At 39.7% G+C, this 23,577-nt stretch overlaps 2 protein-coding genes across 9 annotated transcripts in view; both read right to left on the bottom strand.

Moving 5' to 3' along the window:
• Positions 1–1,957: 1,957 nt before the first annotated feature.
• sdsl (serine dehydratase-like) lies at positions 1,958–4,600 on the bottom strand. Its single transcript, XM_081394068.1, has 8 exons — positions 4,354–4,600; positions 3,970–4,137; positions 3,678–3,720; positions 3,433–3,572; positions 3,224–3,312; positions 2,923–3,150; positions 2,713–2,837; positions 1,958–2,625 (listed from the first exon to the last, which is right to left on the bottom strand). The coding sequence occupies exons 2-8, from the start codon at positions 4,129–4,131 to the stop codon at positions 2,435–2,437; spliced, it is 978 nt and encodes a 325-aa protein (XP_081250194.1). The 5' UTR covers positions 4,132–4,137; positions 4,354–4,600; the 3' UTR covers positions 1,958–2,434.
• A 327-nt stretch (positions 4,601–4,927) lies between these two features.
• ppp1r13ba (protein phosphatase 1, regulatory subunit 13Ba) overlaps positions 4,928–23,577 on the bottom strand; it is a 37,358-nt gene continuing 18,708 nt past the window's right edge. For 5 of the 8 annotated variants that reach the window (XM_081393831.1, XM_081393830.1, XM_081393834.1 and 2 more), the window contains exons 5-18: positions 14,846–14,947; positions 12,982–13,156; positions 11,887–12,083; positions 11,219–11,359; positions 10,702–10,894; positions 9,919–10,050; positions 8,791–8,900; positions 8,262–8,694; positions 7,406–8,151; positions 6,982–7,119; positions 6,733–6,866; positions 6,433–6,599; positions 6,126–6,325; positions 4,928–5,961 (exon numbers count right to left, since the gene is read on the bottom strand). In XM_081393831.1, the coding sequence (XP_081249957.1) occupies positions 5,920–5,961; positions 6,126–6,325; positions 6,433–6,599; positions 6,733–6,866; positions 6,982–7,119; positions 7,406–8,151; positions 8,262–8,694; positions 8,791–8,900; positions 9,919–10,050; positions 10,702–10,894; positions 11,219–11,359; positions 11,887–12,083; positions 12,982–13,156; positions 14,846–14,947 (2,910 nt within the window). In that variant the 3' untranslated portion in view covers positions 4,928–5,919. The remainder of the gene's footprint in view (positions 5,962–6,125; positions 6,326–6,432; positions 6,600–6,732; positions 6,867–6,981; positions 7,120–7,405; positions 8,152–8,261; positions 8,695–8,790; positions 8,901–9,918; positions 10,051–10,701; positions 10,895–11,218; positions 11,360–11,886; positions 12,084–12,981; positions 13,157–14,845; positions 14,948–23,577) is intronic. The other 3 variants (XM_081393836.1, XM_081393837.1, XM_081393835.1) reach the window with 1 other exon arrangement.

The raw sequence follows: 23,577 nt of genomic DNA, 5'->3' as shown, positions 1-23,577 counted from the left end.
TGCCTTTGCAGTGGATTTGAATTAGATAAGATTAATTATGTTACTAACCATGAAAATCTGAACTTAGATTTTCATCTTATGATAAACTTTTTTATTACACTTCCCATTTTCATGTCTGATGGTGACTAACTTTCCATTCCAGGTCTAACAATAAAACAGGATAACTTCTACTTCCTTTTATTTAGGATGTAGCCACCAGACGAACTTTCGATATGATATAACCTTTTAACAAACTTTTGACTCAATGTAACCTTGGTCAATTGGAACTTTGAAAATGGACTCAATGTTCTGTTTATTTTGACTGTATTGTGAAATGATTGACTGAAATATTATAGAAACCCCTTACAATGTTTTTTTATTTTTTGCTGACGTAGCTAACAAGGGTAATGAAGGGGGGGGGGGCTTGCTTTAAACAATTTAACCAATCATATTGATAGCGCATGACATGTTAGTCATGATGATTCTATTTTGATGTGCCTGGCTTTACCCTATGAAGCCTATTGTATTCTTCTGTTGGGCCGAGAATCTCTGAGTATTGCTCGAGAACTCCCGGCCGTTTGAATAAACCATCTGAGGGACATTTACTGAAGTCTGTCTCATTTGTTTTTTATGCTGCGCAGAAAAAGAAGTTAGGTTATTAGACTCGGCCAGCTGTCGACTGAAGACGCAAGAGCTGGAGTATAAAGGTTATTAAGTGTCGATTAGTAGACGCTCTATGTCGATGAGTAGACGCAACAGTTTTATTTATTAAGTGTCGATTAGTAGACGCTCTATGTCGATGAGTAGACGCAACAGTTTTATTTATTAAGTGTCGATTAGTAGACGTTCTGTGTTGATGAGTAGACGCAACAGTTTTATTCTAGATAGTCAGATTTAGAAAAAATCCACAACACCTTCCACACACTGCAGGTTTCCGAGCCACCTCCATGCTTAACTGTAGGCAGTGTTCTTTTCAGCATATATGCTTCATTCTTCTTCCTCTAGACATACCGCTGATCCATAGGGCAGAAAAAGTTTCATCGCTCCACAGAACAGAATACCGAAACTTCTGTGGCTTATTTATATGATTGTGTGCCTCCGCTATCTTTTTGTATCCTGTTCCATGGTTGTGAACGGTGATGATAGTATATTCTCTTAACTTTTTGGACCATTCCTTTGACTTACCCATATTTCTAACATGCAGTAAAACGTGACACTCAACAAACTTAGCCAGTTCATAGGCCTATATTTCACATTTTCTAGCTAAAGCACACCTAGTGCAAGACAAGTTTGAGACAACACCTGTTTTGCAGATTTGTGCTGTTGTGAGGGATTTTATTCAGGGGGTTGAATAGTTTTGAGACTGCGGAAGTCACTAAAAGTTGCATTTTCAGTTGAATTTGGGGAAACCACTTGAATCATTTGTTGTGTTGAGTTATTCAATTACTTTAGTTTGATTTGTTCATTGCAAACAGCTGAAAGTCTGTAAATTTGGCCAATAAACCTGATTTGCAATGGGGGCTATAGCAGGTCTTCCAGCTTGCACTGTCAAACCTCTGCAACCGATCCAACATGCTGCAGCTAGAGTGGTCTGAAGAGAGATCATAATATGACCGCTCGCATCATATTCAAGTCACTGACTTTTGCCTACAGAACAACACTGGCTCTGCTCCCTCCTACCTAAACTCATTACTTCAGACTTATGTGTCATCCAGAAACTTGCGCTCTGCAAGTGAAAAACACTGGTAATTGTCAGGTAAAAACAAAGGCAAGACAGGTTAATATGATTTAAAAACCACATATATCCCCAGTTGATTGATTGATGCAAACAAATAAAAATAATTGTATTACAACTTTTCTAAAATATTGTTTAAATATGCAAATGAGGCATTATATAATTAAATGTGCACTCATTTGCATACATTTGCAGAACAGAAATCTGATTACTGAATAAAGCCAAGTTCGAAATACTTATTTTGCTCACATTTTAGATTTCAAGATTTTACATGGGAGTTGTTGTTTTTTTATGACTCAGAAAATACTGTCAACAGCCAGAAAAAAATAAAAATCCCAATTTTTGGAAAGTGCATGCAAATAGATAAATTGCTATAAAATAAACACTATGATGTATATTTTGGATATTTTCTTTCCACTAGTCTGAAACAACATTCTATCAATAGCCCAATATCTCAAAATTGATAAGAGCATGAAAAAAAAGTTTTTTAAAGCAACACATATCATAACGACAAACTTTAGCACCATCTGCTGGTTACAGGTGGTAAATGACAACATTCAACTCCTTCAAATGATTTTATCACACAAATAGCATTTCACTAAAGCAAGGTTACAGAAAATCCAAAGAATATTAGTTTGAAATACAGCAGATTATCCTTATTTGATTTATGCAACACAGCATGTCAGTGCTACTCAGTGTGAGAACGTAAAGATGTGTTGGTCATTTCCGTATGACTGCCTGTAGATGCCGAAGCTGAGGCAGGTTCACACTGCCACCCCCACACACAATCATCACCAGCGGGTCGAGCAGTTTAGGAAGGCGTCCCTCCTCCTGTAGCCTCTGAATGAGTCCGCTGTATACAGCAGCCAGTGATGCTCCGCAGGCTAACTCCACCAACACACGCTCCTCATCTGCATACAGTATACAGTAATCGATAGCAAAGCAAGCTTTGTTGTTATTGAGCTGTTTGATGGCCTTAATCATAGCAATGAACTTACCCAGGAACAGTTCCACTGCCTCCAGGGCCTGTAGATCTGTCACCACCTCTGAAATGACATTGGGACGTTTGCTGTACTCAAACGCCTGCTGGCATGCCATTTTTGCTCCTAAACACGTTGCTTCACTTGCAAGCAGTCAATATCAGAAAGATTCAGTTATGCAAAAAAAAAAATGTGTTCATGAGTTCAAGATGATTTGTTAATTTATACCTTGTAATGTCAGGCAGCATAACCAGATCTCTGGCTTTCAGAGCAACATTTAGACAATCGGCACCCACGGTCTCCATGCATAGGACAGGCACATTGCCCCAGCCTACCTCATCCAGCCCTTCCATCACCCCGCAAAACAGACCACCACCCCCTACGGAAAGCACTATGGCTCCTGGTTTGGATGGCAGTGAGGCCTTGAGTTCATGCACAATGCTGGAATGACCTTTCCTAAGAGACAGGTTGTTTTTTTACAACTTTTCATTTGTGTGAAAACTTAAACTATTTATACATATAAACTCACCAGACCAGAGGATGGTTGAACGGGTGTATTACAGTAAGACCTTCACTTTCCGCCAATCGTAGGGCCTCAGCATTTGCATCATCCCATACCTACAACGTCACATAAAAACATTGTCATGTAAATGATTTAAGATAGGATAAGATAACGTAACTACATCACATTGGGAATAAAAGGGATTTAAGATAACTTTGATGGTACTTTGCTCTTGCCTTGCCCACAACTTTGACTGTAGCTCCCTGGTCCTTAAGTTTTTGAGCTACCAGTTGGGGTGTCGACGAGGGCAAAACAATGGTGGCTGGCAGGTTGAGTTTTCTTGCTGCATATGCTGTGGCCATACCAGCATTACCACCTACATATACGCACAGAGACAGAGAGATAGAATAGACATGATTTAATATGTTAATGGTGCCCATGTGACTGGGAAATACAATTCAATGTTTACCATTACACTCACCAGAAGAACAAATGACACCTCTCGACTTGTTTGAACTTGCAACCTTATAAAGGAATAAAAAATATGTTTATCAGAATAATAGGCTATATGCAATCGTTCCTTTAATAAGCGCTAGAGGGCAGTGTGAACGCGCACTAGAGGCATTAGCCTACTACGTGTGCGGGAAGTAAACGTTTGATTTAGTGAATGATTTTGTAACTGCAACATCGTTAACATTTAACAGCTTTATGTGTTTAGTCGAACAAATATTGTGGTGCTTGATTTTATGAAATGCACCGATATATTTCCTCACATTTTGACACATGTGTCCTATTCCACGGATTTTGAAGGAACCGGTGGGTTGTGAGCTCTCCATCTTCAAAAACACGGTAATCCCCATCCGCTTAGACATGCCCGCGCTCTCGAGAAGTGGGGTGACGACATGAAATCCATTTTGCTTTGACATTTTGCTCATAAATTTCTGAAATACAGTTAATACGGGAGGAAGTGGACAACCGGTTACGGTGGGTAAATGACCTGGCACAAACTGACGAACATTTTGAGAAATTTGAGATTTCCAGCGTTTTCAGTTGTAGCCTAGGTTAACCTGGGTTTTCTTTAGTCATGCATTGCACTTATGTTAAGTTTTAAACATACAATATACAGACAATTTGTATTTTCACTCTGGTCTACTCACCTATTGCGTCGCGGCGTTGTAGCCTATTCTCTAGAAGATGAGTAGATCTAGAAGTTCAAAGTTCGTTTACTGACAATAAAGTACTCGAGCACTAATGAACTAATGTCCAAGACCGCTAGATAAACCATGACAGCTTGCGTAATTATGTAATGTCAGGTTAAACTAAGTTACTCATTCATGGGAGTACCCTGCAATGATTTCCTGAAATTGAGGAACATGAGTCTAAATCCAATATTTAACTAAACGTATTAAATAATGGTGATGCGTGCATATTAGAATATAATTCAATATGCGATAGGTGCTTCTGATCTGGTGGGAATATTCAATATGAAAATTTGTATGATACTTCACAACTGCTTGCCAATGGTCCATTTTTCTAAATATACGATAAGCATTTATTTTAAAGCTAACAAAGTAATGAAGTAAAATAACACTAGAAAAAAACTTCAGACATATCAAACTTCACAACAAATGCATCTATGTTGATATTTCAAGATCAAAACCCCAAAAAGTACACAGCATCATACTCCTGCATAGAATACAGGCTGTGAAAAAATCCAGTCAATACAACATGTGACTTTGTCCCAATGTGGAAATTTTATTGTGCACATATACATGACATTGCATTAATGGCTCTTGTATGGTAGCACAAACACAAGGCAGATCCTGCCTGTTTTGACAGCCATAAAAGTCTATATCAAGCTGTTTAAAGAGGTTTTTTTCCATTTCAATTAAATAAACAACCTTTAAAAAGGGAAAAGATCATGTAGCATAAAAAAATCAAGCCCAACTTAAATAAAGCATGGAAATATAGATTTTATGTGATGTGTTGACAATATCCCCTGGTTGATGGGAAAACAGCCACTGCATTAGTTTTTATGGCATCCGTTTTCTTTCAGCATCCTTTTAAAACTCAGTTCCTCATAGATGACTACACAATTTCACCTCCATCAGTCCACATAATTCTTCACACATAAAAATATACATGTTTCCATACCAGGCCACTTCCTTATTATCCATCAGAAGCTTGACCAGCCTCAAGGTCTCTTCTAAACACTTTCCAGCACTTTCCTTCCTTTTCCCTGAATCAGCAACTTCCTAACCGTGGGAAATGAAATATCAGTCCCTTCAGTTTCCTCTTCGCCTGATAATAACCACAGAGCACAAAACACTGGAATTCAAGACTGCATACTCTGTCACCAACTCTTATCATCACATACACGTCCCGTTCTGACAGTAACATCCCATTCTTAAACTCTCTCACACACACATATATACTCAGGAGGTTTGCACTGTGGAAGAGGTCATAAAAGCTAACATGTTCCTCAACAGATATATGGGTAAGAGGGATACTGCAAAAACAACACATCAAAGTGACGAATAAAATCTGGGATGCAAACGGAAGACCACTGAATCGCCCACTCTTCGGTTATTCCCTCTTGTCCAGCATCAGACGTCCTCCATCATCTGTGAGTTCTGTGTTGGGGTGATGGCAAAGACAGGACGCCATCCCGCAGCTTCATGCCAACTGCTGTTACAGGAGCTTGCGCTGTCTCTTCTGGCCACCTATGCCAAGGAACGTTGCCTGGGTTTGATCCTTGGGTACAGCTACAATGGCAACAGTGAACAACAATTACTGATGGAGAACCTGCCTTTTAAACAAATTTACAGGGTCGATTCTTTCTCATTCTATGCCTTACATTGAAACAAAATATTGTAATGCATAACAGTGCCATTTAAGAAATAAATGCATGCCTATACAGATATCGTACCCCTAACAAGTTGCGTGGTACGTAACCCTCCTTGTCATTAAGTCTGGCCCACCACCACTCTGTCTCGCTGTCATCCCTACGGCTCATGATGGTAAGAGCATCGCCCTCATGGAAGGACACCTCATCTGCACTCTGAGCTTCATAGTCCCACAGGGCATAAACCATCCCTTTATTCATTACGCCCAGCTTCTCCTGTACACCTGAAAGGGAAATACAGATGAATTTGCTTTCAAATTCATGTACAGCCCCTACTCTAGAAACTCTTAACAGTAAAAATAACAACACCAGAAAATGTGTCTGATATTACCATATAGAAACTGAGAGCACTGGACATAACCCTCCTCCATCTCTTCGCACTTGTCTGCTGCCGTCTCCACATCACTGATAGTAGTGGCAAAAATGGCAGCTCCAGACTCCACCAGCAACTTGCAAAGATGAACATTGTTGCATGAAGCTGCACAGTGCAGGGGTGTCCTGATCACAAAAAAGTGAGATAGAGTTAGCAACTGCTAACATCACTTTATGAGTGAGAATTTCATATCTGTACAATATGAAATGACAACAGATGTTCAATATTCCAATATCAGACAAAAGTGATAGTCCTCACCATCCATCACTATCTGCTGCATTGACATTGACCCCAAAGTCCAGCAGGAATTTTACAATATGGTGGTGACCTGCACATACCGCATTATGGAGAGGGGTAATACCCTCATCATTTGGAGTGCTGGGATTGTTCACCTGAGGATGGAGTAAAACAAACACAATTTGAGAAGGAAACAGTTGACAAGCTACTACTGAGACTAGTTCAAGCATACAACATAGGTGTAAGGGGCATATGGCAACTGAATAGTACCTCGTAGATAATCCTTTGCACCAAATCAAACTCGCCCTCCAAAGATGCATCCAAAAGCAATGCAAGAGGATTGAATTTGACCCTCAAGCCATGACCTGTCCTCTCAGAGCCAGGCTTCTTCAAGTTGGTGCGCTTGACCTGCAGTGTGAAAAAATCTATTAGTTTTCATATTTCAAAGACTAACATCTTGTCTTTTGAGCCACATCTTTTGAAGAAGAAAAAAAACCCAAAATGAATATATATCAGAGCTATGCTAATTGATATAGCCAACAGTCTGATAAACTCATTCTGCTACCACGGTTAGGGTTAAAGGATTTCTGCAGGACTCTTTGTATGGATGTTGCTTGTGAGTCTCACAAAACTTTTTGCAGAATGAGGGCTACATCTAGACATGACCCTAACCAACAAGCTAGAGCCAACTCACCATAGATGCACCAGGAGGAGTGCCTGACTGTGCTGTGGTGTCCTGCTCTGCAGGGGAATGGGCTTCTGGTACTGGACTAGACTGTGTGTCCACATTTGTGTGGTTGTTGTTATGATTGTCCTCATGGTTGTCCTTATGAGAAGGGTCTGAGGCACCATCCGCCTGGGCACCCCCTGAGTCACTACATAGATGTGTCAGCTGGTTCTCATTGTCATCAGCTGTAGGTGACACAGAAGAGGTGGGAGGAGGAATTGAGATTGGCAGCTCTTCTGAAGGCTCAGCTAACATGCTTGACTCCATCAGGTTCCCATTGGCAGTGTCCACATCACCCAGGGCTGTGGCCATGTAGTTCAAAGGACTGTCAGGCTGGTAGAAAGGTGTACCACCCACTCCATTCTCAATGCCCCCAGCAAGGGTGTTGAAGCGCTGATATAAGAGCTTCTGGATGTTAGGCCCACTGGGTCCTTCTGGTTCTGTGATGGAGCTTCGCTTCTTCAAAGGTCGGGGAGCATTGGATAATTTCCGTCTCAGCACCTCCAGGTCAATGTCACTTTGGTAACGGAGAGGGGAGTGGGCCACAGGGGTCAGTTTGGTGGGGCTGAGAGGGCGAGGGATGTTCTCCACATTGGGTGGAGGTAAGGGAGTGCTCTCTTGGGCCTCTCTGTCGACCTCATCTGTGAAGGACTGCTGGTAGAGTGGAACTGGAGAGGGAGAGGTGGAGCCTGGTAGAACTGGTTTTCCGTATACTGGAAGCAAATTAAAAGAAAGCATATTGAATAGAAGGGAACATGCATAATTATAATATGGAAAGCTAATTTCCATACCTGTATGTGGAACCAATGCAACTGCTTCTTACCTGCTTTAACAGCAGCTCTGCTGCTGCTGGAGTAATTTTTGGCTGTAGGCTGCTGCAGGTACATATTGTATATTGAGCTGGAGTTCATAGTGGCAGGACCCTTCCTTGGAGACTGGGGCCGGGACCCTCTGTCTGGAATAAAGGGACGCACCGCCACAGCAAGAGGAGGCTCTGTCCTCTCACCCTGAGGGAAGAGGGCTGATCCAGACTGAGGTGTAGGACTGGGAGGCACTGTTATCCGCTGTTGGATCTGCTGTGATGAGGAACCAGAGGTAGGGGGTGTTCTCTGCCAGCCTAAGTTGCCAGGAGCAGAGCGGGGTAAAGAGCTGGTGGCACAGACTGTGGAGTGATGGCCTGCACTGGGATAGGTTCCATAGATGGGTGGAGGCTGCTTAGACAATGCTGTTACTGTCCCTAACAACTTAGGGGCTTCCTAGTAAAAAAAAAAAAACACGAGTTAAGCAAGACTCAAAAGATGTCTTTCAGTAGAACTTGTGCTTAAGTTCTACGGAGGACTGTTTAATCTCACCTTGTCTGAGGTACCCATCTTGCTGCTATGATCTTGACTTGTGTCCTTCCAGTCTGGAGGTTTTAGAGGAACCCTATTATTGCTGAAGGAGGGCCAGATTGCATCATTGGCTGTAGGGAGCACAGCAGTATGAGTTAGACTGAAACAGACAAAGACGTGTATGCTCTTTCTCCAGTCAGCCTCATTATGACACAGACTGACCTGCTCATCAGGTCATTAAAGCAGGAGATGAGTCTCAAATGGGACTACACTCACATCTCTGACCCCTGTGACATCAGGACACTTCTAATCAGTGGCTTGAGTGGGGTATATTTCTGTCCTGTCCTCTGCACAGATCCAGCTCTCTTTGGGTTAAATGGATTACTAAGCCTATGTGTCCAAGTCCACTGCTCTGCTTGTCAAAGCCATGGGCGATGACGCATGTTTATCCCATCCGTCTGACAGATACGCCATCAAACTCACTGGCAGTCGACTGCCAAGTCCCACAAAGGAGAAATGCAGTGAAGCAAATGACTAAACTCTATCACATATGGGGATTTCTTTTTTCGAAATAGGTCAAATTCTTCCTGGAATTAAATATGCCAAAGGTTGAATACAGTCCTTTGTTATGTATTCTTAAGGCCAGCCTGACATCTTCATGACTACTTACAAAAATAAAGTTGTTACATAATAGCTACTTTTTTTCCACTAGTTCAGTTCAGGGTTTTAGGAGTCATGTGGATCTAACTTTAGTGACTACTGGGATATGGAATAGTAAGTGTACTTTTAAGTGTGCTTTTTAAGATCAATAATGGTTGGGGATTACATTGCCATTTTATGAACTTTGTTTGTCAGTACCCACGAGGTAGCACATTATGCAAAGGACTTGCCTCATGGGTACTGACAAACTAAGTGCAAGCTAGTGTTTTTTTTTGTATATTTATTATGTCAGTGTGTGTGAATAATTTATAATCAAATCAATTCACCGTGTCTTTATATATTATTTATCTAGAACATAAAATCAAACTTTTAAATCAAATTTTTAAATGTCTTATAAAGGCAAATATCTGTCTTGTAAGTAGAAGTGCAATCCTGTTTTATGCACTCTGATCAAAGATTTCTTCTTGATATCATGCCCAAAAAACTCACTAGAAGTACAGTCGGAGTCTGTGGGGGCCTCTGGCCCATCTTTAGGCTCTGAGGATTGCACCAGAGGGTCCACTATGATGTCTAAGTCTGAGACCTTCCATGGGCCTGCAGGCATCCTCACCCTGTCTTCCTCTGTCCCGCCGCCCCCAAATTTGACACACAAGCATGACAAACGAATAGGGGAGGAGATAAAAGGTGACAGACATGAGAAAATGAAAAAGCATGTTAGCGATAAAGGCTGGAAAAAACAAACATAAAGATGTTTTAGTATGACATTGATGAGAATATCTGAATAAAGATACATTTCGAAACTTGGTGCTTATGAGCTCCCCTTTTAGATAGAAAGAGATACTGCAATTCTTCATCCAACTGTATTGTCAGCACTATGATGCCAAGAATGATAAAGACTTGCTACTGTGACATGTCAGGAAAATAAGTGAAGCATAGAAAGAAATCTGAACTGAGCTGAATGAATGGTTTTACAGTAGAGATGAGAAAGAAGATTCATTTTCACAAGGAAAGCCGGTGAGCAGAGTTCTGCTGTTGAGTATGAGATGATATATCTATCATAATTTATGTAGTACTATCTTGCTGATTGGGGTCATGAACCATGTATACCCATATGATGCTCATCGTTTTACCACAGGGAGCTTATTTGGACATTTCTGTGTAAGAGCACCGAGACGTTTCTCAATGATGCATTAATCCCTGGACAAATCTCCAGAATTCCTGTAGCAGTTTATGGTTACAAAATTTTGTCAAGTTATAAAAGGAAAGACTGACCTGACTTGGAACGAGCATGGTTGACTGTAGCAGAAGTGGCGAGAGACTGTGGCTTCAGGGGATCAGGAGGTAAAGTGTAGCCTCCTTCCTGTCGCCCGGGTACCGGTATCTGGATGTACGGACAGACTGCTGCCACCCGCCCAGAACTGCCTGGGGTGGGCTGAGGGGAGGGAGGACCACTCATTCGGCCAAGCTGTAGAGAAGAAGAATGGTTAATCAAACCCCATAGAGACAAGTTTGCAAGAAACGGCTAGTCAATACAGTACTAGTGTTTACACCTAAAAATATGCAGCGTTTATATCAACAAACATCATTGAATGCAATTTGTATGCATATTATAGGTCAAACACTTTGCTTCAAAATCCTTTGAGCTTAAAATGCTGGGTTTAACTAATTCCAGGGTCTCTTTAAAAACCATTAAGTAATGATTTACAATGCAGCTCAATGTAATATTACAGATCTGGTGTACTAATCTGCATGTGGCTCTGCAGTTGCAGGCTGGTTCTTTATCACTTGCCTCTGCTTTTTTCTTGTAGAGACGCTCTCTGAGGTCCCCAATACGCTTGTCCATCATGGTCACCTCCATGTTACGCTTGTTAAGCATATCCTTGTGTTGCTGTAGCTTGCTGTTCTGTTCCTGATTTAGCTTGTTCCGGATCTAAATGTTAATACAATCATACATGCGTCATACACACGCATACAGAACTGATGATTATGTTACTGCATCTGAATATTTTCCCCATCTCATCAAATGTCACACACTATAATCTGAATATTTTATGCAATATCACTCTGGGGCGCAAACTGTACCACAAAGCACTTCAGAGATGATTTAGGAAAGAATAAACAAGTGTGGCAAAACAGGAAAGCGCATTAAAATATATAAAAAAATCACTGGGGAATAAAATAGTTTTTGATGATCAAACTGCATTAACGGATTAAAAGAAAGTCTATTTCCTATTACTTATCCCAAGTGAGTCCAATATATTTAAGATAAACTAGTTTGATTCCGATGGCCATTCGTGTTATCATGAGTTGCTGCACTTGAACAAAAACAACAAACAGCATCACAACCACCAACACATGGTCTCAGTCTTTCTCTCTTTCTTTGTGTATTCAATCAAAGTTAACAAAAAAAAAGTTCTATACTGTAGTCTCTGTACAGTATCACATCATGTAGCCTACCTGCAGTTCCTGGTAGAGTTTGCGGAGTTCCAGTGCAGCATTGCTGGTCACTGGTCCCCCCAGAGGCTGCAGTCCATTGAGACGCCCCCGTCGCAGATCGTCTAGCTGCTGCGTGAGCTGGTCCACCTTGACCATGGCCGACTGCAGCTCTGCCTGCTTTTCCTGGAACAGGCTGCTAACATGCTCAATTTCTGCAGCTGAAAGACACACACAAAGCATTCCAATTATAAATACACAATCGTAGTGTGCAAATGGATGCACGATTGTTGATACGCTTCATATACTATAAGTTAGTGTCTGTGTATTTTTGAAGTGTGGGTGTGTTCGAGCAAGTGTGGGAGTGAGGTCCAGTGCAGTTGTCCACATGCCATAAGACAAATTCTCAATAGAGAGGAATGGGATTGTGATCTTGGTTTTTATCTCATGAATGTCATAAGGGGGTGAAATCTTCCCCAGGCTCTTCCACACCCCAAATAGAACTCCCTGTTTCAAAGATCAGAAATGCTGTTATTGACTGATCCACTGCCAGGAACAGAGAGGGAGTGGACGGCAAAAGCAACTGGAGCAAGGGATGAAATTCCACTGTGTGCTCTAACAATAGTAATAAGCGTAAGTTTCAGACCTAGCAGTTTGATTTCTTTAGAGAGACTTTTTTTTGTGCACAGTTGCCTTAGAATGGCAATATGAACGTATTACAGGGACAATCACCCTGGAGGAATCTGAGGTTAAGTGCCTTGCTCAAGGGCACAATAGAGTGGTGCAGGGATGACGTCAAAACCCAGAAGTCTAATTGGCCAGCGGTTTCCAGGAGATTTTCCTGGTTTTTCCATTCATAAGTAAAAGTTTTTTTCAACAATGTAAACTGCATAGCGTGTAAATTTTGATTTCAAAAAATCACTGGGGAATAAAATTGACTTTAACCACTGTACCACATCACCATAAAAACACAGTCCAGGGCTAAAGGACATATTAGATACTTCAATAACAAACAGATATTGTACTCAATATTATAGTCGGTCATCATACAGCATTTTAAGTAAAATCAGTTTATAAAGTGAGCAATCTAAAGTAAGTCTGTTAACATGGCTGACATACACAGGTTGCCGTTGATGAGTTTGCTGTAGTCCACTTGGCCCCTCATGGCACGGACCTTCTTGAGTTTGGCTTCTTGACTGTCCACCCTTTCCCTCAACCTCTGGAGCTTCTCACTCTCAGACACGGACTGGCCCTGATGTGGGTCCTGTTGCTTCAGATACCGCAATCGTTGCTCCTAAACGCGGAGAGGAGAGGAAATGGAAGGACAGGAGAGGGTAACGGTCAATTTCAAATTGGGGGGGGGGACATGCTCCACATATCATTAATACAGACACGTAACAGATCAACAAAAGCCCTTTCTCACACCTCACTACGCACAGTGGAGAGCTGTGAGAGAATGGGATGGATACAATAAGGAAGGACCAGGTAAGATGGTAAAATAGAGAGAGAAAAGAGACAGGAAATAACATCAACTTGATGTAAGTGCCAATTCAGATTTTGTGTTAGCAGAGAAGCTATTACATGTACCATATAAAAAAATGCAAGAGAATCATACTGTAATTACTCCAACTGTGGGATATTACAACATAACACACCCAAAAAGTGAATGTATGATGAATGAGACTGAAATAGAAAGTGGAGGGAAGCACAGGCATTCGTGCTGACAAGCACTTTCAGGTCTGCTTCAGAAATACAAATACAAAGCCAGGCCTAACAGTCACAGAGTGTTGACTCGACACAATCCAGTGTTAAATGAACAGACAAACAAACCACAGGGCTAATACCTTTAGTTACATACAACATGTTTGTTTGAAATATTCATGCACTTTTTTTTTTTTGTATTCTTTCATTTATTTCTGTTTTTATCTCTATACAATGTTTAAAGTTGTCTGACGTGATTACAATGTTTAAAGTTGTCTGACGTGATGAAAATGGCCTCAAATCTGCATTATCTATTCACAAATAATTTGTATTAGCAATATAAAACCAATAAAAATGCAATAAATAAATGAGCAATTCAACAACCACCTCTACCTTAAAAGTTTTAAACAGACATGCATTTGTTTACCTTACAACAGGTGAGTTAACTTGATGGCTTCTTGATACTTTTTCATGAAATACACAGTCCCATATACTTCATAGATCATAGCTAAGCCCTCTTGTCTGCGCCCCAAGCATTCTGGTAGTTTTTTTTTTTCCCCGGGAACTGACTACACCTTCACGAGCACACGTACATGGCATCCACACTCAATCTCCAGTGGTCTTAACGTCCACCCTCTTCCTGACAGCTGCGGTTCCATGCTGATCTCATTTCCTATGTGAATGGAGTCTCTTTCCTGTTGTTGTTTAAGGAAAATAACTTTGCAACACGCATATTCCCTCCAGTGCTAACCTAAGTGTGATATTCAACCATCACACGCTGACCTCAAGACAATCTCCATCACAGAGACAAACAATTCTCAAAACACAATATCAAAAGAGCCGAATTAACCGAATTACGTCAGGCTCAAGTGCACTAGCTGCACAATTAAAATGCAAATCATTCAGGCTTTTAGAAAATTCCTGACATGGCCGCATGGAACCAGGCTAATACAATTAATCAAACATGACAGTTCATGCACTCCCCAGATGATATGACCATGTGTTCACATATGCCCCTTATGCATGTGTGTACATCTGCTTATGGCGAACCACAGGGGTCTTCGTTTTAATAAGCAGAAGTCAGCAGACCAACAGAGCACCATTAACGGATCTGAAAATGACTCTAAAATAAAAGATGCATATCTTAGCCTAAGTAAAACTGGACTTTGGCATAGGACAGGCCATTTCTTTTCAATTTAACAGTCCAGACATAAGAAGAGGAAAAAGATCGTAGATGTATGAATAAATAAAGAGATAAGAGGCTTCATATGGTGGATCCTACCTTAGCTATCAGCATCTGCTGCTGTGTTTCGATCTGCTGCTGCTGTCGCATTGCCATCTCCTGCAGCTCTGACAGTGTTAACTCCACACGTGGATTCCCCACCTACATACACGCACACACACACACACACACACACAAAGTAACGTAAAATCAGTTTTGCAAACAAACAGGCTGAACTTCACTTGTTCAAACAAAACAAAAACTGTTTTTTTAATTAAATCTTTCCAATAAAATAAAAATGATCAGCCGTCTTTAGAATCAAAGTTTCAAATTAGTAGTCAACAGACTATATTACCCAATGCTGATATTCATCTCACAATATATGTAATACAAATTAATGGTGACAAATGAGGTGAAATTAGATAAAAATATAAACCAATATTTACTTTGATTTACTCAAAAATATTAAGAAAATAATAACTAAATAGGCCAAATATTGGCTGCTTAATTATTATATTGGTTTATAACTAGTTAAAATCAAATGCAATCTTTTTGTATTTTGTATTCATTGTCAACTAGACAGGCAATATCTCAAATAAATTCAATCAAAGGGTTACAAGAATAATTTCATTATATTTATTTTTAAATTAATTTTATACTGGTGCTGTACTGTATGTCTGACCTAGGGGCCGTTTACACGACACCGTTTTCAACTGAAAACAAAAAAATGCATTTTGGTCGTCCTTTTTAAAGACGACAGCATTTTGGCGGCCTGAAAATGCAAACTTATGAAAACGGATTTCAAAGTGCAAGTTTTCGAAAATGAATGTGTATCGTGTAAACTACAAAACGCAAATTTGTGAAACGGTGACGTTATGCGCATGTGTATTAAGTTTTCAGTAGTGTAGGCGCATAGTGATTCTTTACAAAGTGACATCGCCAACTACTGGCCTGGCATGCATAATACAGCATTTTTAGTCATTTTCCCGGATCCGTGTGAATAGGGATAGTTTTGACTGTATGCAGAAAAAACGTTTTTAGTACATTGTTGTCGTGTAAAGCATCTTACACGAGCTGAGCAGGTACAGCTGGTAGGGACCTTAAATTACCATATATGTTTTTTGCATTTTTCATTCTAGTTTGTGCCAGCAACTGACCACCATTGTCCATCTAAAACAAGTTTAGAATTTAAACTGGTCCAAGCTGTTGATTTCAGCAGGGTAGACAGCTGTGTGGCATTGAGCAAAATAAATATCGGCAGTAAACAACAACAACTCAACAGGTACAATCAAACAAAAATATAAATCACCATAGAATCACGAGGAAATGTCTAGAGAGACTGAACAGGATGCTTATAGTTATGCCATGTCCTGTAATTGTGTAAACTCACCAATATACACACCATAACTTTCATTCACTCATACTTAACAATATAGGCACACTCAAAACACAATGTATACAGGGACACTCAAAAGAACAATTAACAAGAGCCTATTTATTCAAATATTCCTAAATATTCCTTTCTGTCTGACATATCAGTATTGCACACGTTCAAAATAATTGAGTCATTGGCTTCTCTCAATTCCCATAACTGGCTCACTGCACACATGTTATACTTATAATGACTAAAACATCTGACAGAGCCCAGTGAGTCAGAAGAGTACTGCGAAAACCTCATCTGTGGAGGGTACATTTATCTAAATGATCTCACTGAGGCATCACTGAGATTTTTTTAAGAAAAGTCAATGTGGCAAATCTATGATCAAATTAGGGCTGGCATGAAATGGCACTAAATATCCTCTTAGAGGTCTCTGTGCTGTCAGATAAAGCAGAAATACTCAACTCTGATAGTCAACTGCACTGGTGTCTAATAGGAAAAAGCTATCTGTTAATATTCACGTTCAACTCAACTGAATAAAGCAGCTGATTTGAAATCAGTACTGCAGTCAAGTTGAAGCCAATCACCTTCAGCTGTAAATACCATGTGATTAATTACTTGATTAAATGTAGCCTATAAGGACATACTGGGAAACATTTAGCAAAGAGTCAGGCAACATTACAGATAATTTACCATCAAAAAAAACAAAGGCTTTCTCTGCCATTTAAACACTCAGGGAAACATTTTTTCATGGAAAAATCGACATTATTTCAGGGAGTGACGTTTTTGGAATCTTGGATGTTTCCCTCTTTGTAAGGATTTCGCCTGAAATGTGGTACTAGCCACAGAAAATGAGGTCACCCCTGGGGCCGTTCTGGTGTTGGTGAGCACCTGGTGCTTCTGATGGAACAGGACCTCGTTTTAGGATGAGATCGCTCACAAAGTATTAAACACACTCAACTATTACATTATCAACCCACCCTTCATAAAGTGAAGCATGAGGAATATTTTAAAATACCTTACAGCAAAATGAGTGATTTTGTGACTCAAGAATATTAAATTACATTTATCTACAACAATATGATCTATTCTCTCTTTACCTCTACTTTTCAGCCTTTTTCACATATGACATAGTCCGTTAGGTCATCGCCTGCCCGCAGCCTCTGCTATACATATCTCGCCTGACAAATGAGCCATAATTAGAGTACTTTTAGTTCCTTGTGTCACAAGAACCATTCTCACAAATGCTCTTTTAGAGGTCTGACATGGCAACTCCTGAAAACGACAGTGTGTACCACAAGCTTCAATTCATCACACTTAGTTCATCACAATTACTACAGAGAGAGAATTCAGGCAAACCTGTAAATGGATAGTTGACAAATAACATTGTGATTGTGATTTAATAAGTTTCAGATCGTAAAAAGTTAAAGGTAGAAAGATTTATTTACTTTGCAACATATTTTGTCATGTCAAATAAAAATTTCTTTGTGGCAGGTAATACGAATTTATTGTCAAAGAAAATGTATTCAGAATACATATTTTATCTAAATATACATTCAATGTTGGTGCTGGTGCATTGCCGATATATAAAACTATGCAAATTATAAACCATAATTATTATATGAAGCATTTCCCCAGTATGGTAGCTATAAGGAAAAGTGAAGATTTTTCAACAAATAGAGATAATGAGCTTTGATATTACAAATATTACAAAATGGCTGCAATTGCAAAACGATGGCATTCAATATTCAAATATTTTGCCTGATATAAGGTAATAGGAAAAATCCTAAAATATAATTTTCCATATTAGTTTTACCTCTATCACATTTCTGTGGCACGACTATAGTAGCCTACTCTACATTTTTTTTCCCAACATCAAGATTTTAGTAGTTTATATAGCTTACAGAAATCGTTCAATTTAGTCACTCCACTAATATGAGATCACAAAAAATGCATTTATAATAATTACATATTAGAAAAATGCCGTTTAAAGTAATTGTTGATGAACTACAGCATTTCGCCACTCACTGTCTGAAATGTCATGTCAAATAATAGCCTACCCAATTATTAGTCTACGTCAGTAGGTGAGAGCATCCCTTCCCTTTACATACACACTGCTGTGATCTATCAGCTCATATAACTACAACAAAGTAATATCCAACACTTTGACAGTTGTCACAACTGGTCAATCCTTCTTCCAACAAACTAACAGTCTGAAAATTTGAGTAATCCGGTTCTGTGCTTCCCAAATCAACGCTACACAGACCAAAGCTTAAGAATACACTTAAAAAAAGGGGGCGCGGAAATTACCTGGTGAGAGTCCCAGGTTATTCTGCATGATCGGACCTTAATTTTGCTGCATTGTCCTTCAGCAGTGAATTCCTGCACAGTCTCGACGTGGTTCCACTCCATTTCTAGCAGTCAGGTGCGCGTTTCCGAGAAAAGCATCGGCACTGTGTGGACGGATGCAGTGCAGCTGTAGTATGCGGTGTTGTGCTCGTTATGAGACCCCAGAGTCACACTAACACAGCCGCAATCCTCTCTCCAAAAAGCAGGAGTGAAGTCATCCAGCACATTAGCGATGAGTCAGGCTGTCATCCCCACTCCGCGCGACTGACTTTGCGTGTTTTTGCTTACTATACATAGTTAGTCTCGTGACTCTGACGAGCAATTACAGTACATTAAACACTAATATGTTGGAAAGAAAGGCGTGACCTTTGTAAAATGTTAACGTGAATCTGTGATGATGGAGACTGCGTAAGTTTTTTTTTTCCCCTCAGGCTCAATTTTGACGTGCAAGCACTTCTCTTGCTCTTAATGTGTGTGCGTGTTTCTCCTGCCCGGAGTAGACTGCAGTAGTGATGTCTGATTCCTGAATGATTCGTTCTTTTGAGTCGGATCTTTTCAAAGAATCGGTTGAACAACTTCACAAACCCGGTCTAAGCGATTCATTTAAACGATTCTAAACATCACGTTTACAGCTGAGAAACAAACTAGCCTACTGCTTTGATCAATATAATCTAATATCACCTTATTTTAATAATGTCATTGTTATAACAACATATATATATATATATATATATATATATATATATATATATATATATATATATATATATATTGTATAGGCCTATGTTTTTTCTATGGTTACTTGTTTTGTATTTTTAAATTGAATTTAACAATTTATCAAGGGAAATTATATCACCAACATTCAAAACAAACCCCATGATGACTAACAAATAGAGCCTCGAATCGATAAGAGGCCTTTCTGCTGGATACAGTTGGCTAATAAAGGAATATGGTTCTTAGATAACCTTTATGAGGGAGAACATGTGGTCTCATTTAATTATTTGAAACAAACTTAAACTATTCGAACACTTACTTTTGGAAATACACTGATAAAATGATTTTGTGGTCAAGTAACTACAGGAAAAAAATTATTTAATTTAAATGAAAAAGTATACCAAGTATTGAGGTCTCTGCGTTCACGCATGGCAAAACTTCTGATATGTAGACATGGTGTCTGTCTCACACAATATTGTATTAATTACTTAGATATTTCTAAGTAAATCATATGCTTTAACAGTGTGGTTTAATTCAATGTTATATTGTTTGAGTGAAATATATTGCAAAGGAAACTTCAACTAAATAGATATTACTCATCTAAATAGATATTACTAGCCAAGTAAAAATTACTTATTTTCTTTGTTACTTTCACTTAACTTAGTTAAGTAGAGTTTACTTAATTCCATATGTGAAATTTACTTAAAAAATATGCGTGTGAAATTGATTTAAAAAAAAAAATGTGTGCAAAAACTTGCCAAAGAAAAATTAAGTAAATTTTACTTACTGTTTTTTTTTTTTTTTTTTTTTTTTTTTAGTGTACTTCCAAATAAGACATTGTCTCCATGCAACTCTTAAAAATGGTCTTGACCCACCAACGGATGTTAATTTTAACAGATCTTAGCAGATTGGCTAGACTTAAACTAAGAGATACCGCACTATGCTGGCGGTGTATGGGGTGATGATTAAGTTGGGGTAAAAACCAAAAATGTCACTGTAAAAAAAAAATAATAATTAACTGATGTTGTTCATGATCAAAAAAGCAAAAACAAGGAGAAGAATTCTGATTAACTTCAGCAAATCGTTTTGCTTAAATGATTCAATTAAATTCTGAACTAATCGCTGCAACATTGAAAAAATACATTGTATTTAAGTTTATGATTTCAACATGGCATCTAGGCCTACTTCAATGTTCTACCGCCAATAATTTATTTTACAGGTAATTTACCAGAGCAATGCGATTCGGTTCAAATGATCCGAATCAGGCGGTTCAAAAAAATGGTTCGTTCGCGAATCGGACATCAGTCAGCGCGCGCACCCACACGCACACACACACACACAGAGACCCCTCCTCTCCCGGGAGCGCCGCTATCAGACTGCCCGTGCTGCGCCACAGCTGCCCCGCACTCACTCACTCCCAGATGCGTGACTCTCCGGAGAATCTGACAATAATGTTTGCAGCTTTGCGACACAACTTTACAGCATGCATGTTCTTTAAAATACGCCATGCATTACAGTGCACAAGAGGACGCTGATGAAATGGATATTTAACAAGAAAACACGTCAATTTAACTTACATAAAGTGCCATAGTAGCCTAAATTGACACCATGCTACATTTTACTCCTCAAAAGAGGTGTATACTCTTACTTCAAAAAATACCATAGGCCCTACATCCAAATGTCATGCATATCATAAAGGTGCATATTTTATAATAACGTTTTTACCATTAAAATAAAAATGCTGTAATATCTCAATAAGAAAGCAACAATGGGTTAAAATGCACAATTTTAAAATGCATGTCTTTCGGCAAGATGTGATGATGTGGGCAATGTGGCAAATCCATATTAGTATTCCAACAGCGATGAGCAATTTAACAAGACAGTTTTTGTGCCAGTAGGATGAAGTATCTTGGACAGAAATGGGCACAGTCGATAAGTGCTATAATAATGCTGAGCCAGTCATTTAGCTCCCTCAGTATTTTAATAGCTCTTAGTAATGACCACAGTCACTCGTCATGACTGACCTTCATATGTCCATATGCTGAAAAACACTGCCAGTGCCACAGGCCAAAATCTGTGCTCTCAACTTCAGCATACACAGAACAATATTCATCAGACAACCACATTCTTTAGAGCAAAGAGTTTCTTCTGCCAAAACAGACGTTCGGAAAAAAAAAGAACTACCGTTCAAATAAGGTGCAATCCATATAAGAAGCATAATAATTGTTCTGAACAAAGCATCTAAGCTTTCAGCAGTGGGACTGTTCCTACAGTTGATGCTCTGTGATTTGTTCTAGATAAAAGTGTCCACTAAATAAGTGGTTATCATCTGGCGGGTAATGACAAAAATTGGGTTGCAGGTCTGTTCTGATAGGTCATGGAAAGCTGTAATTTTGAATGCAAGCATAAAATGCAACAAAGCATATAATTGTGCATAATTACATAAATCAACTTAAATTTGAGGACTTTTTGTTCAAACTGTTTTGGGTCACAACTCAATGTAAAATCTAGGTCCTAAAGGAAAACCAGCACTTACGTAGCTACGTGACAAGCACCAAATGACAATTAGGTTGTGTTCACACTTTTAGTACGGTTTTCTTGGTTTTCTTTATGGACCAAAATAAAAATGTTACACTTGGCATGTTTGGTTCAATTAAAACGAACCCTGATTGCTCCTAAGTAGTTAGTAATAAGTGTGAACGCTGCCATCCGAACCCTGGTGCACATCAAACAAGGGGACAGAGACCCTGAAAGACAGGACTCGTTCCACTTCCAAACCAACTCTGGTGCAGCTCGACTGAAATATGAACGCAAAACGAACCAAAAACAGGACATGATGTCACAAGATGCGACCCTAAAAAGGACAGAATGCTCAAGCATACGTGTTTTTTCTCATCATTGGAGCTACGTTTCCCTTCACAGTTTGGAACAGGCATCAGAACTGCGTCTTCTTGCAGCGGGTCTTTGTTTGAGTGTGTGACTGAGGGATTCCTGCAGCTGTTTTGACTCCTTTACACATTTTATAAGCTCTTCAGAAGTTGTCAGCGCCATCACATATCATATATACGCACATATTCTCCATTTAGCCAAGCAAGCATACAGCATTGTTTTGGATGTTCGACAAGTTCCGTCGCTAAATATACGTCATAAAAGCCTAATTTGTTTTGTATCTTTAGGTTCAGTCAGTGACAGTGTGCTGTGAACGCTAAGATAACCAGGACTAAATGTATCTTTTTTGGTCCGGACCAAAAGACTCAAGAGAATCGAACTACAAGTGTGAACACACCCTTAATCCTGGTTCGCTTCGGAGTCTTGGTCCACTTGTTTGGAGCACACCAGTGTTCAGATAGCAGCGTTCACACTTATTCAAATGAATCGCACTAAAAGAGCAATCGCACCAAACCTGCCAAGTTTGAAAACACCCTTAAAGGGATACTTCACCTCTGGAAAGATGAATGTGTATTTAAAATATGTCATTTATGTAGAAGAAATGTGAAGAAATTTTTGAATTCGGAGCTTTCTAGCCTGAGAAAAGCCAGAAAATGTATTTTTGGCTTATGTGGATGAAAGACAACAACTCCCAGAATGCACTTGCTTCGCTGCCCTAGGAGGCCATGCCTACCGGTTAGAGAGCGCAGTTGAAAACAACAAGAAGGTTAGGCTACTAACTTAATGAGTCTCCATGACGAGTTTGCCCGTGATTTCGAGATCGCCCAAAATGTCCGGGATTCGGCTTTTGCGTTCTACAGTCGCCATTCATCATGTTTACTGTGGCGAGCAGGACGAGGCTGACGGCCGCGGGAGAATGGCGCGAGGCGGGTGGCGTCATTACTGAGACGCGCCGGGTCTCGCATCTCTCACGGAGGAGCGGGAATTTTCTTAGCAATGGTAAAACGCACATCAACCGATCACTTGTTTAGCGTTCATGTAAACACTACATTCAGACTCACCAATCGGAATGAATTCAGCTAGATTGAAACAAAAGGTGTGCATGTAAACAATGAATGGCGACCGCAGAACGCAAAAGCTGAATCCCGGACATTTTGAACGATCTCGCCCGCCGGACAAGTCCGGGAAAAGGAGGATGGTAACCCCTACTACTCAGCTTTCTCCTACTACTCAGTTTTCTCCACAGAACAAGAGCCTGCTAGCTTAGCTTCCAAAGCTGACACTGTGTGTACATTCTGTGAGTGAGATCCCTCTATGGGCGGGTTGAAAATATGCGGAACAACGCCTTCTACTGGCTGTAGTCTTTAGCCTCTGGCCAGAAAATCCTCCGATGACGCAAAATGACGATTTTTGCGTCATCGGAGGATTTTTTCCAGACAAAAAATACATAAATCTCTCGTCT

Source organism: Scardinius erythrophthalmus (assembly GCF_964197995.2).
Source record: "Scardinius erythrophthalmus genome assembly, chromosome: 19".
NCBI classification, from domain to species: domain Eukaryota; kingdom Metazoa; phylum Chordata; class Actinopteri; order Cypriniformes; family Leuciscidae; genus Scardinius; species Scardinius erythrophthalmus.
Note: the sequence above shows the minus strand (reverse complement) of the source record. Positions and strands in the feature narration are given on the sequence as shown.